Source organism: Limulus polyphemus, unplaced genomic scaffold, assembly GCF_000517525.1.
Source record: "Limulus polyphemus unplaced genomic scaffold, Limulus_polyphemus-2.1.2 Scaffold3858, whole genome shotgun sequence".
Lineage (NCBI taxonomy): Eukaryota > Metazoa > Arthropoda > Merostomata > Xiphosura > Limulidae > Limulus > Limulus polyphemus.
Window position 1 is genome coordinate 20,853 of NW_013669468.1, and position 14,236 is coordinate 35,088.

A 14,236-nucleotide genomic window follows, 5' to 3' on the forward strand; every position below is an offset into this window, starting at 1 on the left:
ACCCTAACTAATTAACTATTCCCGTACCCCCCCTTATACCACTATTTTCGTTTTTACTTGTAAACCCAACTATTACTATTGTCACCGTCCCCCCCTATCACATTGTTTTTACTGTAACCCACATTACATTGTCACCCGCCCCCCCCCCTATCACATTGTTTTTTACTGTAACCCACATTACAATGAAAGTGCTAGAAGGGAGTGATGGCTCACGAAAAATGTTGTTGCTCACAAGCTTTTTATATTCTCTTTATGAAATTTTAGTTAACACGTTAAAAATAATTTACAATGATAGAAAACGTGAATTTGATAAAAACATGGAAATAGTAGCTATTTTTCAAGATCTAAAAACAGTACTAAAAAACGATATTTCTGTCTGTCTGTTTTGTTGTAGAATGAACAGTTGCAGGATCATAACCAGCAAAAGGAAACCAAATTTTTGTTAGAAAGAGACACTGATGTTGAAAAACGGAAAGGTTCCTTAAACGTCCATAATAATGGTCAAGTTAAGAATAAAACATTAAACTTGGAAGAAATGGCCAACGATGACAAAGGCGTGGAAATTGTCACATGTCAGTCAGAAACGGGTGTCATAAAAACGAATGCAAACACAGGTAATGAAGAAATGAAGCAAGAAACAAATGATACAATCAATCGAAACGTTGCCAAAGAAAACCAGGTGGTGTTAACAGATGTCAAAGACCTCCCGTCGATTGACCTGGAACTCCTTGACCAAATACAGAAAGAACTCCAACTTACTTATACTGCTCAAGTAGCAGAGACTGTCCAGCAAATGGAAGAAAACGCATGGGAAAGTGTAACTGAAACTTTGATTCAGTGCGATACAAAAGGTGTAGCTCAAGAAGAACAGATAGAAGTGGATGAAGCGAATGTCGAAACATCAATTTTAGTGAAGAATAAAAACAAAAATGAAAAGTCAGATGTTAATGCTAATGATCCCAAGAAGCCCATACCTTCAGGTAAGTCCCTAAATGTTGGCTATTAGTATTACATCACACAACTTTGTTTCTTTCGTATCCACGACAAGTGTCAAAATGTGCTCGTGCTTTTATAAGAGAGATAAAGTCGTTGTAATGGAAAAAATAATTATGTAGTCAACGTTTCAACTATATGACTTTTATTGTGTTTCCGATAAAGGCCATTTAGCCCAAAAATTGGTTACAATTATTTTTCACTTTCAGCTATATTAATTTTTTTTTTAAATTTGTTGACTTTATCAGGTATTCAAGTTTATAGACGGAATTGATTACGCGTGTGTTTTAGGTTTAGTGTGTTTTCGAAGGGTACGAAGAACACGTAATAGGCTTAGTGTGTTTTCGAAGGGTACGAAGAACACGTAATAGTATCATTATGCAATTCTTAATTTAATCGACTAGTTTCCTGCAATAGATTAATCTTGTAATGTTGATAAAACCTATTCTAACGTTTAAATTAGATTTGTAATCTTGAAAAGAGAAGTATTAACTTGTACCTTTTCTGTACTCCAAGAAACTCCAAAAACTGAAGGACTCCTTAACTTCGATACACCCCTCACCTCTAAAGAAGAAAGCGCAGCCGTAAAAATCCAGTCAGTGTTTCGCGGATTTAAGACCAGAAAGCAGTACACGATGACGAAGATTAACGACAGACATCTGGTTCATTCACAGATTAACCGAAACACTGAAAATAATGCAGACTATGAGCATGCACAAAATTTCACAAAGACAGTTGTGGACGAAGCTGGGATGGAGACGAGAGAAGACGATCACACAGGTCAAGTGGATTATTTAGAACACGAAATATTCCCGCACAAAGTTAAGGATCTGGAAGTGACGTTAGGAAAAGATCAACGAATTAAAATCCATAAAGAAGATACACATTCGGAGTCTACCAGTGAAAATCTAAGATTTGGTAAAAAGTTCGAGTATAAGAACCAGTTGAAGCTGAAGACTGAGGAAAAAGAATTTGATAAAGCTGAAGAAGAAATTGCGTTTTGTGGTTACAAAGTTGGCCGTGAAATGCAACCCGAACATTGCTGCATTAAAAATGTTCACGCTGCTGACACCTGGAAAAACGAAAATAAAGAAGAAAGTATATTAATTAATCAAATGCAAAATTTAGAAGCAGCAACAAACCAATCTAACGATAAAGATAAAAATGATAAAGTTACTTCAAAACTAGTGAAAACAAAAGATCTTCGAATAGAAAACGAGTATAAAAATGATTCATATAATTTATATATTACGCCAGAACAGAAAATCATTGAATGCTTCGGGATGGAAGGCAAAGAGGATGGAGTTTGTTCGATGGAAGGGTTATTCAGAGCTGAACCAATTAAAATATTCAATTTTGATGAAACTGGTCTCGAAGCAAAAGGACTTCTATCCCTTGGAACTCAGGATTGTAAAGGAAATGATTTACAGGTAGATAATGAACAACTAAGGATCTCGACAGGAAACAAAGAACCGTCTGCGCCATCATTTAATTTGTAAAAGGCTCGAGAAGAGCTACATGAAGAAAATAATATATTTGAAAACGTTAGTACTGAGCATTCTGAGAAATAATTATCAAATCTGTTTTTACACTGTTTACTTTCAGTGGGGTCGTATATTCAATCACACTGAATAACTTTGTTTTTAATTAGTGGATGGAATTACTCGTTTTCTGTGTAAAATACATGGGAAACAACAGCGATAATTAATGGGGAAATTGTAATATGTATGGGATTTTGTGTTTACGTTTTTTTGGTACATGATTACTTTACGAAAATGCATTTAAAAAGCCGTTGAGAAATTATCGAGGTAAACATCAGAGCACCAATGTTATGAAATACATTTTTTAAAAAAGAGAAGTACAAGTTTTAGTACGATTCTGTAAGAACATTCAGAAGGTTGGATGTTGTTTCAGCTACAACAGACATCCTCTGCTGAGACCTTCTTTCCAAGAAAGCATATCCAACATAAACTCAATGGCCGATGCTACGGAATTGGCTGAGCCAGTGAATTATTTGGATGAGATGACAGTAAATAAAAATTTCTAAGTGAAGATCCAGTTTATTGAATAGTTCAATAGACATCTGAAGCAAATTCGAAACAGAGTTTCGCTGTAAAACCTGTATAAACTTTGGAATATTTTTTTTTGGCCGTTAACATTTACAATACATTAAGATGTGGTTCATTTAGTATTAAATTATAATATAAATAAAGATTACTCGATTCAATTCAATCACCAAAACTCGCAACAATTTTTACATCCAACAACATATTATTGTACAGATACCACAAAGGAAAAATGGAGGTTGTATTTTCCGATAATATTTTACGAATCAGGTAATAGAGATCACCAAAATTATCAAATGCCAGTGAAACTTCTGCTGGAAAAATGTTTGTAGGTCATTAGAAGTCTAGATGTTAAAATATTCGACGCAGAATATCAGAATGAGGTAAATAGTAATGTACTTCTTATAAGTCAATCCATTGTTAATTTAATAATTAAAATGATTCAACTTCGTCAAAACTATGGTAGAACAAAGGTATGTTTGTATTAAAAAATACCTTTCAAATGCGAAAGTCAATAAACGTTTTTTTAGTGAATACGAAAGATATCTTATTTTTACACTCAAAAAATTATTTCATGTTTGTAAGACAAACCAACCAGAGTAAGGATTACTTTGTAAGCTATGCTAACAGACAGACCATAAGATCTTATCCATAACGGTTAGATATTTACCCAGGATCAATTCTCAATCTGGATGGGGGGGGGGGGGAAGAGTCCTAAGGTAATGGATGTCAAACTGGGAGCCGTCTCAGGGATGGCAAGGAATGTATCGTGGGAGGGATGAGAAAGTTCACGAAAAATTAAAGAAACACCGCTGCTAACTGGGATGTAGTATCTCAGATAAAGTTTACATCTTTGAATGCTTACATGAATATCTGCTTGAATCCGTAGTACACTAAAGTTATTATTATTATTATACAGGTATATATACGTGTATGCGTGTGGGTGAAGATGTCAAGTTCCATAGACAAGAAGGGGAGGGGATGCTCTGTCTAAAATATTTAGTACCATTCATATGCTATAAGATAGTGCTCACGACTCAACGAATCACTTCCAATTGATTAGTCTTTGCTAATTTTTATTTACTGTGCGCGCGCGCGAATGTACGGTGCGTTCCCTATTTCGATTTCAGAAATATTAGGCTTATAATATTAAATTTATCACGTATACGTTCCTTGAATGAAAGCGGTTACGTGCAATGATAATTATTGAAGCAATAAATAACGTCTCAGTATAATAATTCAGTAAGAAGTGGTGGGATAATAACCTAATTAAGGGTGTCTAAGTTTTACATTTATATAGATTATTTGGTGTTTTTGTCAATATGATGTTAAAACCAAATGAAGTATTTCCCAAAAATCTCTTTATAAAGTTAATGCTCGTATTTCAATACAAGTTCAAATATTCTTGTCAAGTGACTAATATTATTATTATTAGAAAAATTGAGTGAAATAATTAGACTCGATAGTTTTTGATTGAGACAACTAATTCAGGCTTTGCATTTGGGGAAAATCAGGTTTGTTTGTTGTTTAAGCCCAAAGCTATCTTTGCTTTGCCCATCGCGAGTATCAAAACCCGAATTATAATGAAATTAGCCCTCACTCTTCATGCTCCCCAGTGGCACAGCGTTATGTCTGTGGACTTACAACGCTAGAATCCGGGTTTCGATATCCGTGGTGGGCAGAGCACAAATAGCCCATTGTGTAGCTTTGTGCTTAATTACAAACAAACAAACAATCAGTCTTGCTGATAAACCACCGGGAAGCCGAATATCGTAACAATCCAATTTGGTACGATGTTTTGGCAGGATATAAAGAGCTTAAATATTTCTAACAAGTTTTATTATTGTTAATAAAAAAAAAACTCGCATATCGTAAAATATTTGGCAAGATATTTAAAGTTCTCGCCCCCCAGTCTGAGAAGCTTACAACGCTAAAATCCGAGTTTCGATACTTGCGGTGGGCAGAGCACACATAACCCATTACGTAGCTTTGAGTTTAATAACAAAAATGTTATATAATTCAGTTTGTTCAGAATGTAAAGAATTCATACTCACTAAATGTAGATTTTTGAGGAAGTTTTTTTTTAAATTTTACGAAATATCTAATCACAAATAGCATGTCTACCCTCCTCCCCTTCACATCTTTACCTATCAAGCATAAAGAAGCTAAATGTAAAAAAAAAAAGTTGTAACGAATTAAAAATGTACCAATAATACCAAAGACTACAATAATAGATTTTTAAATAGTTTTGCAAAACCAGTTACAATTAACTTGTGTACACTATTGTTTAAAAATTAGATATTTAAATCATTGTATTGAAGTTTAAGAGTTTAATAACTTTCTCCAGCAACAGAATAAGTTAGTTGCAAGTTCGACAGTTCAATTTGTACAACACCTACAATTGAACTTTTAACGCATATATTATTGAAAATTTAGTGCTTTAAAACGCAGAAATACTTTAAAGTAACGTAATTTCAAACGTTAATTATACTTACTAACACATATAGGTGTAATATGGTAAAATGCTGGTCGGATCTACACCCTCGTTACTTAATATTCGTGGTTCAACACCCTTCAGTACATATAAATAATACGTGCCCTGCCATCTATTGGAAAATATATTAAACATATAAAATATCTTAGTAGGAATCGAGTATCTTTCTCTTATGCAGATCCTCTTATAATTTTGACTTGCCATTACAAGCTTCACTATCTTACACAATCGGAACTTAAGTATTTAACACTTTCTCAGACAAGGAGTACGAAGTATTGACTTGTACTATTGTAAGGTTTACGAGTTATTTAAAGACTTAGCTATACAAACGTTTATATAAAACTCGAAATACAATGAATCGGTTAAGTTGAATAACACAGCAAACTTGTCTGTCAGTTTTTTTCCCTGTTGGCGAGATAGAAATAAAACTCAGAAATTCATATTATGATAATTAGTTAATTAAATAAGAACGCTCTTCAGTTAAAATGAATGAGACTGTTTATTGAGTAAAAACTTTTTTCGTTTAAACAAGATGAAGCTTTACAGTTACATTGTTAAAATAATTAAAAAAAAACAGCAAATTCTCTGGAAAGAAATCCAATATTTACATAATAAAATATAAATCAAAAGCATCAGATCATATGATAATTTTATGGGATTTTTAAATTTTTATATGCTTACAATTCTAGCAATAAAAACACTTTTCTGGCAAGTAGTAATAAACTACTATACAAGTTAATGGTAGACAATACGCACTTGGTAAATGAAACTAAGATATGTTATTGATGTTTAGTTTGTGTTTTTAAAACGTTAGTTTTATTCGTGTAGTTCTATTTGTTTATTATGTTTTTATAAGCTACAAATAAAGCAAGTTGTTAAAATAAAATTGTTGATGATGTCAAATTATAAGTTATGGTTAGTTTACAAACAAAAACATTTTTTGATACATGATAATTCTATCTTCGGTATATCAAAAAAAAAAATTCTTCTCATCGTATATCATCAAATAAAAGTGATTTCCTCTCGCTGGGATTCAAACAGAAATTACAATAGACTTCTTTCAACAGCTTATATTAACAAAAACTTGGAACGAAGCTATTTAGTTAAACATACTGAGAAATAAGTTACTTTCATACACAAAACTGCTTTATTTTCTAATTTATTAGTTTAATCTTATTTAAAACCAATAATTATTTATATCAGAATGTTTATAATGCTATTTCTCAAGGTTAAACAGACCGAATGCCTTTTGCTGTTTTTATAAAACTGATATTAGTGTATCTAGTTTTAACTGAAAATTAGGAAGACTGCCATTATTAAACATGCGTCTTAAAGCAAACATAATCGGGTTAAAGTTAAGTCATCTTATGATGATGTATTTTACATATTTATACATGTGACCTCTGATATTATCACAGAAAATACGAGTAATGTTGTACAACATGTATGACAAAACACTAAATATTCCAATCAGTTAAATATCGCAGTGCAATAAGGACTTCAACAATTTGGAAACAGAAGACTTGTAGTTCTTCATAAACATTTGGTAAAAAAAAGTAAGCACACTCAGATCGTCACAAAACAAATTATAATTTTGATTTTAGATTGCCAAGTTATTCAATGAAGATGCAACATTCAAATGTGCTAATGTCTCCACTTGGATGATAGCAACACTGAATGTAAAAAACTAGTCCCTGAAAATTGACCCACTATTTCACACTTCAGGTACAAAATGCCCATGAATTCTTTTTAAATCTTATATTTAGCAAGATCTTTAAAGTTCTTATCCCCCCCCCCAGTCTGGTAGAAATGCACATGCCTTTTCCATGTGATAAGTTTTCAGGACAGATAGCTGTGAGTCCTAAAAAACTAATCCCTGAAAATTGACCCACTATTTCACACTTCAGATACAAAATGCCTAGGAATTCTTTTAAATCTTTTCTTGTGATTTTTTTCTAGATAAACTACAAATGTTTATCATTAGAAGAAAGTAAGTGTTTTGTTTGCTCTTTTAGAATGTTAGAAATTGTGAAGGATAATGAAACAAGTTTGAAAAATTCAAATTAAATTGCAAATCCTTAGTCACATCTCTTTGTTTATGAATAACAAAAAAAGAAAATGTAACTCGAAACTTTGCTAAAAATGGAAGTGTAATGAATCATATGTTGTGTTGATCAGTAAAACATATTAAACAGCAATTAAAAAAAATCAGCACAAGACAAAACAAAACAGAATACAATACGTGTAAAACATGTGGACTAAGTGTTAAAATATTTCGTTATGGGATGTAAGATGGAAACTTTGCAAAAACATCATTTGTGCGACAATGTTAAGGAGGAACCAGTCTTGCTCAAATGTGCTGTAAAGAGAAACGAATCACACCATGGTACATTCTAATAGCAGTTCATGTTATGTACACTTTCTGTCACTGAGAGAGAGTATAAAAAAATGGTCTTGATTTAATCTGATATAGCCATTTAGTGATACGCAGATATTTTCTCTAAATGTATCACTGCTCTAAAAGTATTTCATCTCCTAACTCACTGATCTTCGTTATTAAAATTAACAAGTTTCCATACGGCGGGTGTGGTGATGCATCTTGTTCTTGAAGTTAATGCAAGGGTACACTTTCCTTCACCTCACGAAGTGAATTCACAGTTTTATCACCATCTTTCCAGGAAGTCAAGCAACATTTACCGATAGAATGGCATAACATTCTGTAAATACAACCTATTTACAATATCGTCCTAAACCAGCAAACTTCATCACTTTAACAACTACATCCTTTGTAATATACCTTCTGTACATTACAAAATAAATCTTAATTTTCCTTTGGCAACCAAATGCAATAGCTTTTCTTTTACACGATAATTTCACGAACAACTCTACGATTTCGAGAGTTAGGAGTTGAGTATGCACTCTCTAAGCTTTCATCAAAACTTAGAGAGATCTGTTGAGTCTTATCTTCATCACCTAGAGCATAAGGATCTGGGAGGCCACTTACATCATAATATGGTGAATCTGAAAGAGTAAGAAAAAAATTATTTAATGATTTCATTTTGAGTTTAGTTACTGGTTAAAATTATTATTTTAAAACAAGTAACAGCTTTTACAGTAAGGAAGAATATTTTTTTAGAAAAGGCACGATGTTTCAATCATTCCTCAGTTTATTATAAAGCACTAAAAGACAGTTGTGTACTTGAGAATGATCACACGAGGGATTGAAAGATCACACCCGTTCTAAAAAAATAAAAATCTTCCTTACTCTAAAAGCTGCCCCCACGGTGGCACAGTGCTATGTCTGTGGACTTACAATGCTAGAAACTGGGTTTCGATACCCGTGGTGGGCAGAGCACAGATAGCCCATTGTGTAGCTTTGTGCATAATTCCAACCAAACAAACAAACTGTAAAAGCTGTAACTTGTAATCATATTAATGTAAATGTTATTTGTTTACAGTAGTAGACAAACTTCTACATATTAAACAAAACACACTATTAAATTCCAAAATGTTCTGTTCACAACTTACAATGAAAGTTATTTGGAATAATTCTAGAAAATATTTGAAAAATACTTGGCTCCTCTTAAAAATAGTTTTCTTTGTTTGTACAATTACATTATAATCAGAGAAATATTTGAATGTCTTCAAATGTAGTTTATTTAAAGTTGGTAAGTCAAAAATAAATAAAAAGCTTGGATAATTTGCTGAGGATAAAAACCTTTAACATACTTTACTACAGATGGATAGTTGGGAATTTATGTAACTCCCACACTTAGACCTTGCACTTATTCCTGTTTTTAAAGGGAGAAATAAGAATTGCCTTGGAAACTATTAGCGAGTTAGTTTTACTTCTGTAGTGAGAAACAATTCTAGTCTGATAAAAAGACGTTTTACAGAATCACATAATCAAATATGTTAAAAACAGAAAGCCAGCATGGATTCACTAGGGTGAAATATCTTGCTTACTTGTTACTTTGTAATCTGGATGATAGAAAAACTGCAGACTTACATTTTCAAAAAAGCTTTTTGATAAGGTCCCACACAAAGGATTAGCTAAGAAAGTCACATCAGTAGAGGAGGGGGGGGACTAGTTAGATCACAATGTGGTTGGATGGGTAGAAAGTGAAATTTTGTTATTAATGGAGTCCAGTAAAAATTTCATATCTGTTACTGGTGAAGTGCTTGGGTCTTTGTTTTTTTCTTCGTTATGTTAATGATACTGTTACAGGCATAATAAGTAAATTAGTAAAGTTTACTAGGCATTTCTAGCTGTATTGAGAATTTTCAGGTATTACAGAATGAATTGGATTAATTGATAAGTAGGACAAATAGCTAAGTAAATAATAGACGGGAACCCACTCCTGAAGAAAAGGGTCTCGGTATAGTGATTGATGAATAAATCACTCAATTAATTGAAGCAGTGCTCTGTTGCTAACAATAACATAACAATGTTTAGGGACAACAAGGGACCTATTTGTCCATCTTGGCTGTCATCTCCTCTAAACTAAACTATTATAAATTTTAAAAAATATATTAAAGCCAGCCCTTATCATTCATATAGCTCTCAAGCTTTCTCTTAAACTTACTCAAATTTACTGCCTCCACAACATCTAAAGACAACCCATTCCAGAATCTAACCAACCTGTTGGAAAAAGCTTAGTTGAATATGCCTCCTACTCTGCCAAAATGTATATTTGTGTCCCCTAGTCCTACTGTTCTCACCATTAAGTATAAAAAAAAGATAATGTATTAGCACTATCAATTCCCTTTACAATTTTAAACACCTCAATCAGATCCCCCTCTAACTCTTTTTTCCCAAAAGAAAACAATTTTAAAGATCTTAATCTCTCCTCATATGACAACCCTTCTATCCCAGGCATCATTCTAATAACTGCCCTCTAAACCATTTTCAACAATTAAATGTTCTTCCTAAGGTAAGGAGCCAAAGGCTGAACACAATACTCCAAATGTGACCTAACCAGTGACCTATACAATGAAATTATATCTTTAGACTTGTATTCAATATTTCTGTAGATGCAACCTAAGATTCTATTTGCTCTACTGCTAGCAACAGCACACTGCTTAGATGGATTAAGAGATTGATCAACCATTACACCAAAATCCCTTTCTTTCATAACACTATTAAGGTTATTCCCAGCTAAATTGTACTTATAATTAAAATTATGATAACCCAAATGCATTATCTTGCATTTAATATAATTAAAAGCCATCTGCCATTTATTTGCCCATCTCATGATCTAAATCCTTTTGTAAAGCAGCAGCATTCTCTTCACAGCTAGCAACACCCAAGATCTTAATATCATCTGCAAATTTAAGTAATTTATTGACTATTCCTTCATCTATGTCATTGTTGTAAATCAAAGAGAGCAAATCTCCTAAGACTGAGGAAACTTATTTGTGACATTAATCCAGTTTGACTGAACTCCATTTGTAACAACCCTCTGCTTTCTTCCATCCAGCCATTCTTCTATTCAATTGGCTAACTTATCCCCCAAACCTATAGAAATAATTTGTACAAGCCATTTATGTGGTACCTTGTCAAATGCTTTCTCAAAATTCAGATACACTAAATCTACACTCTTACCTTCATCTACATAAGCAGTAACTTTTTCAAAGAATGTCAAAAGATTTGTAAGACAAGATTTTCCCACTGGTGAAACCGTGTTGACTATCCAATAAAATTCTAAACTTTGGTAAATGATTTTGCAAAGCATCTTTTGTCAGACTTTCCAAAACTCTTCCCACAAATGATGTAGGACAAATATAGCTAATAAAATTTTAGTGTGTACTTATACACATAACGAATGTAAGTCAAAAGGAGGTAATTATATTTTTTTTTATACACATCACTAGTTAGTCCTTGCTGGAAATACTGTGTACATTGGTTGCCTTACTTAAAAAAAAGAAAAGATTCAGAAGATGGCTACAAGGATGATTCCATGGATGGGAGGGTTATCCTGCAGATGCTGATTAAGATCTCTTAACCTTTTTCCTCTTGAGAAAGGAAGGGTAAAAGGTGGTCTTATTAAAGGTTAGGAGCATCTAGAGCACTGATAGGATAAAGGCATCATTTTTATTTGTGCTGTTTTCTGAAGATAAAAGGATGAAAGGATAAAAGTTGAAGATTTGGAAAAGAGAGTCTATGCTTCAGTTAAAAAAAGTTGTATTTTTCTATCAGCATGATTAGCTTATGGAAGAAGTTTCCATTTTCAGTAATGGAGATTAGCAACTCACAAAAAAATGGAATTTATGATTTCCTGAAAAATAAAGTGCAGGTTTAAGTTTACCATTTCTTGGGGTTGAATGTACAAGGACAGCCTAAGGACCAAATGTCCCCTTTTTGTCTGCATGTTACATTACAAAAACCACCCAAAGTCGCATGACATACCCAAAGTCTCAAATAATATGGTTATAATGATTATACCCAAACAATGTAATCCTTGCCAATATATGTTTGGAAGTACAAATTATTTATGCCTGAAAAGCTGAAAAAACCATTTTTTTTTTTACAATAGAACATTCTATAAAGCAAGAATTGCACATAAACAGTCTCCTCATCAGGTATGCAAAAATGGTTTTAAATTTCTAGGCCTAAATTAAAAATGAGTTAATGATATCTGATGTAGATTGAATCTTTAATTCTTATTAAGTAGTATAATGTTACTTGTAATAAAGAAACTTGTATTACTGAAATAACTACCTCGTGGTTTAGTTTAGCTTTTTTTACATTTTATTAAATACATAAATTTTTAGTACTAAGCTTGTAGTAGTTGAAAAAAGGAAACTAATAAAATGGACTTTAAATGAGCAACCCACTTTTTAGAAAATATAAGATTGGAGATGGCTTGACTGGGTAATTATAAATGTACGACTTTTCGACAAGATTAGGTCACGCCGAGAATGACAATCTTTCTGAAACATTGTACATTTATAATAAAGTTTTCTTCATTATTCAGTCAAACTATCTTCATAGTTTTAAAATGGTTTTTAGTTTGCTGTGTCCATTTTAGCAGAATACCGTACGTTAGAATCTGTTACTGATTCCTTCTTACACTAAGCCTTTCAACTTTCATGCTTACGTAAATGCTCTCTGTTTTTCATGTTCATCACATCCTCGGTAAGTGGCTGGTAATCCTCTGCATAGTAATAGCCATTAGGTAGTCCACCATCATAGGGGTGGTAGGAACTTTCAGGGGGTATATCTCCTCCACTTTTCATCCACAAATCTGAATGGCTGTCATTACCATTTGATTCTTGCTCTGGCAAGTATATCATTCCTAGAAATAGGGTAGAAGATATAATAATAAGTTCTAAAACATTATGTGCATTTCAATACATTTCTTACACAGTTATTAGTGTAAAGGTTAGAAACTGTTTGGTTAAAAGTTTTATAAACATGGACAAAGTTAATTAATTTTATGGGGTGGGGCAAAAGTTACTGTATATTTGGTACTCTAGAAAATATTACAAAGGGAAATGAAAACAATATAATTATTATTTTTTTAGGCATATGAGTTAGAAATTAAATTAGAATTATGTTATAAATGAAACAACTGTATTAACTTTTTGTCTCATCCTGTTTACATTTATATAACATGTAAATCCACATACATCATGTCTAAAAAGTTATAAAACAGTTTATTTTGTTTAAATACTGTTTGGACCTCAGTTTAAGTAGAATATTTATCAGTAGTTAAAACTGTAAGAACATATAGTTTTGATACAGAGAAGACAACCAGAAGCTGTTGAAGATCTTATTTTGAATAACTAAGATGAAGAAGAAAAAAAAAGGTTAAAATAATGGTTTCAATCTCGCAGTATTCACAGAGAATATTTTATTTTTCTGAAAAACAAACAAACGAAATTTAAGTTAAAAGTTGCAAAGTCACATGTACTGTGTTCTCCGATTCATAGGTTTCTCTGCATGCAGCACCTAGTGGCACAGCGATATGTCTGCAGACTTACAATGCTAGAAACTGGGTTATACGTGGTGGGCAGAGCACAGATAGCCCATTGTGTAGCTTTGTGCTGAACTTCGAACAAACAAGCAAATTCTCTGCATGTAATGAGTAAGAAATGTAGAATAACAGGATTGCCAGAAAATCGTTTGCATAGTGAAAAATCTGAATTCTCTAACCTATTTTGGACAAAAGCTAAACACTCTGTATTTCAAACAAGCATCAATGAAAGGTGAACAACAATTATATCTATAAATCAAGTGTTAAAATCTGTATATATATATATATCTCTATTAAGAATCTAATCTTGTTACGGACAGAGAAAGTATGGCATTATATACAAAAAACAAAATCCCATTCTTCTCAAGAAACAGGTGCTACCCACGTGACTGACAGTCACTTTCACTACAATATAGATGTTATATTTTGGAGCATCACCTGACTTGCTAGTGGAAAAGATCACCTCTTTTCTATACAGTATGCTTGATGTTACAGCAATCCTTCCACAACAACTGTTGCTGAACGACCTAGTTCCATAAATAGCTTAGTAGGTGCCTTCAAATATGCATACTGCATTATAATAAAAATGTGCTATTATGTCATGTAAATTTGGAATCATCCAAATTTACATGACATAATAGCATATAATTTTTATTATAATGCAGTATGCATATTTGTCACTATCAAAGTGACAAATATGCATA

General features: G+C 32.5%; 2 protein-coding genes across 2 annotated transcripts in view; one reads left to right on the forward strand and one right to left on the reverse strand.

Annotated features, from left to right (window-relative positions):
• Window positions 1-561: 561 nt before the first annotated feature.
• Window positions 562-3,107, forward strand: LOC111088485 (lipase-like). Its single transcript, XM_022398777.1, has 2 exons — window positions 562-980; window positions 1,510-3,107. Exons 1-2 carry the CDS (start codon window positions 626-628, stop codon window positions 2,490-2,492), a joined length of 1,338 nt encoding a protein of 445 aa, XP_022254485.1. The 5' UTR covers window positions 562-625; the 3' UTR covers window positions 2,493-3,107.
• A 2,713-nt stretch (window positions 3,108-5,820) lies between these two features.
• Window positions 5,821-14,236, reverse strand: part of LOC106470174 (hemicentin-2-like) — a 76,136-nt gene continuing 67,720 nt past the window's right edge. The window contains exons 17-18 of the mRNA XM_013930704.2: window positions 12,654-12,851; window positions 5,821-8,574 (exon numbers count right to left, since the gene is read on the reverse strand). Of these exons, the coding sequence (XP_013786158.2) occupies window positions 8,414-8,574; window positions 12,654-12,851 (359 nt within the window). The 3' untranslated portion in view covers window positions 5,821-8,413. The remainder of the gene's footprint in view (window positions 8,575-12,653; window positions 12,852-14,236) is intronic.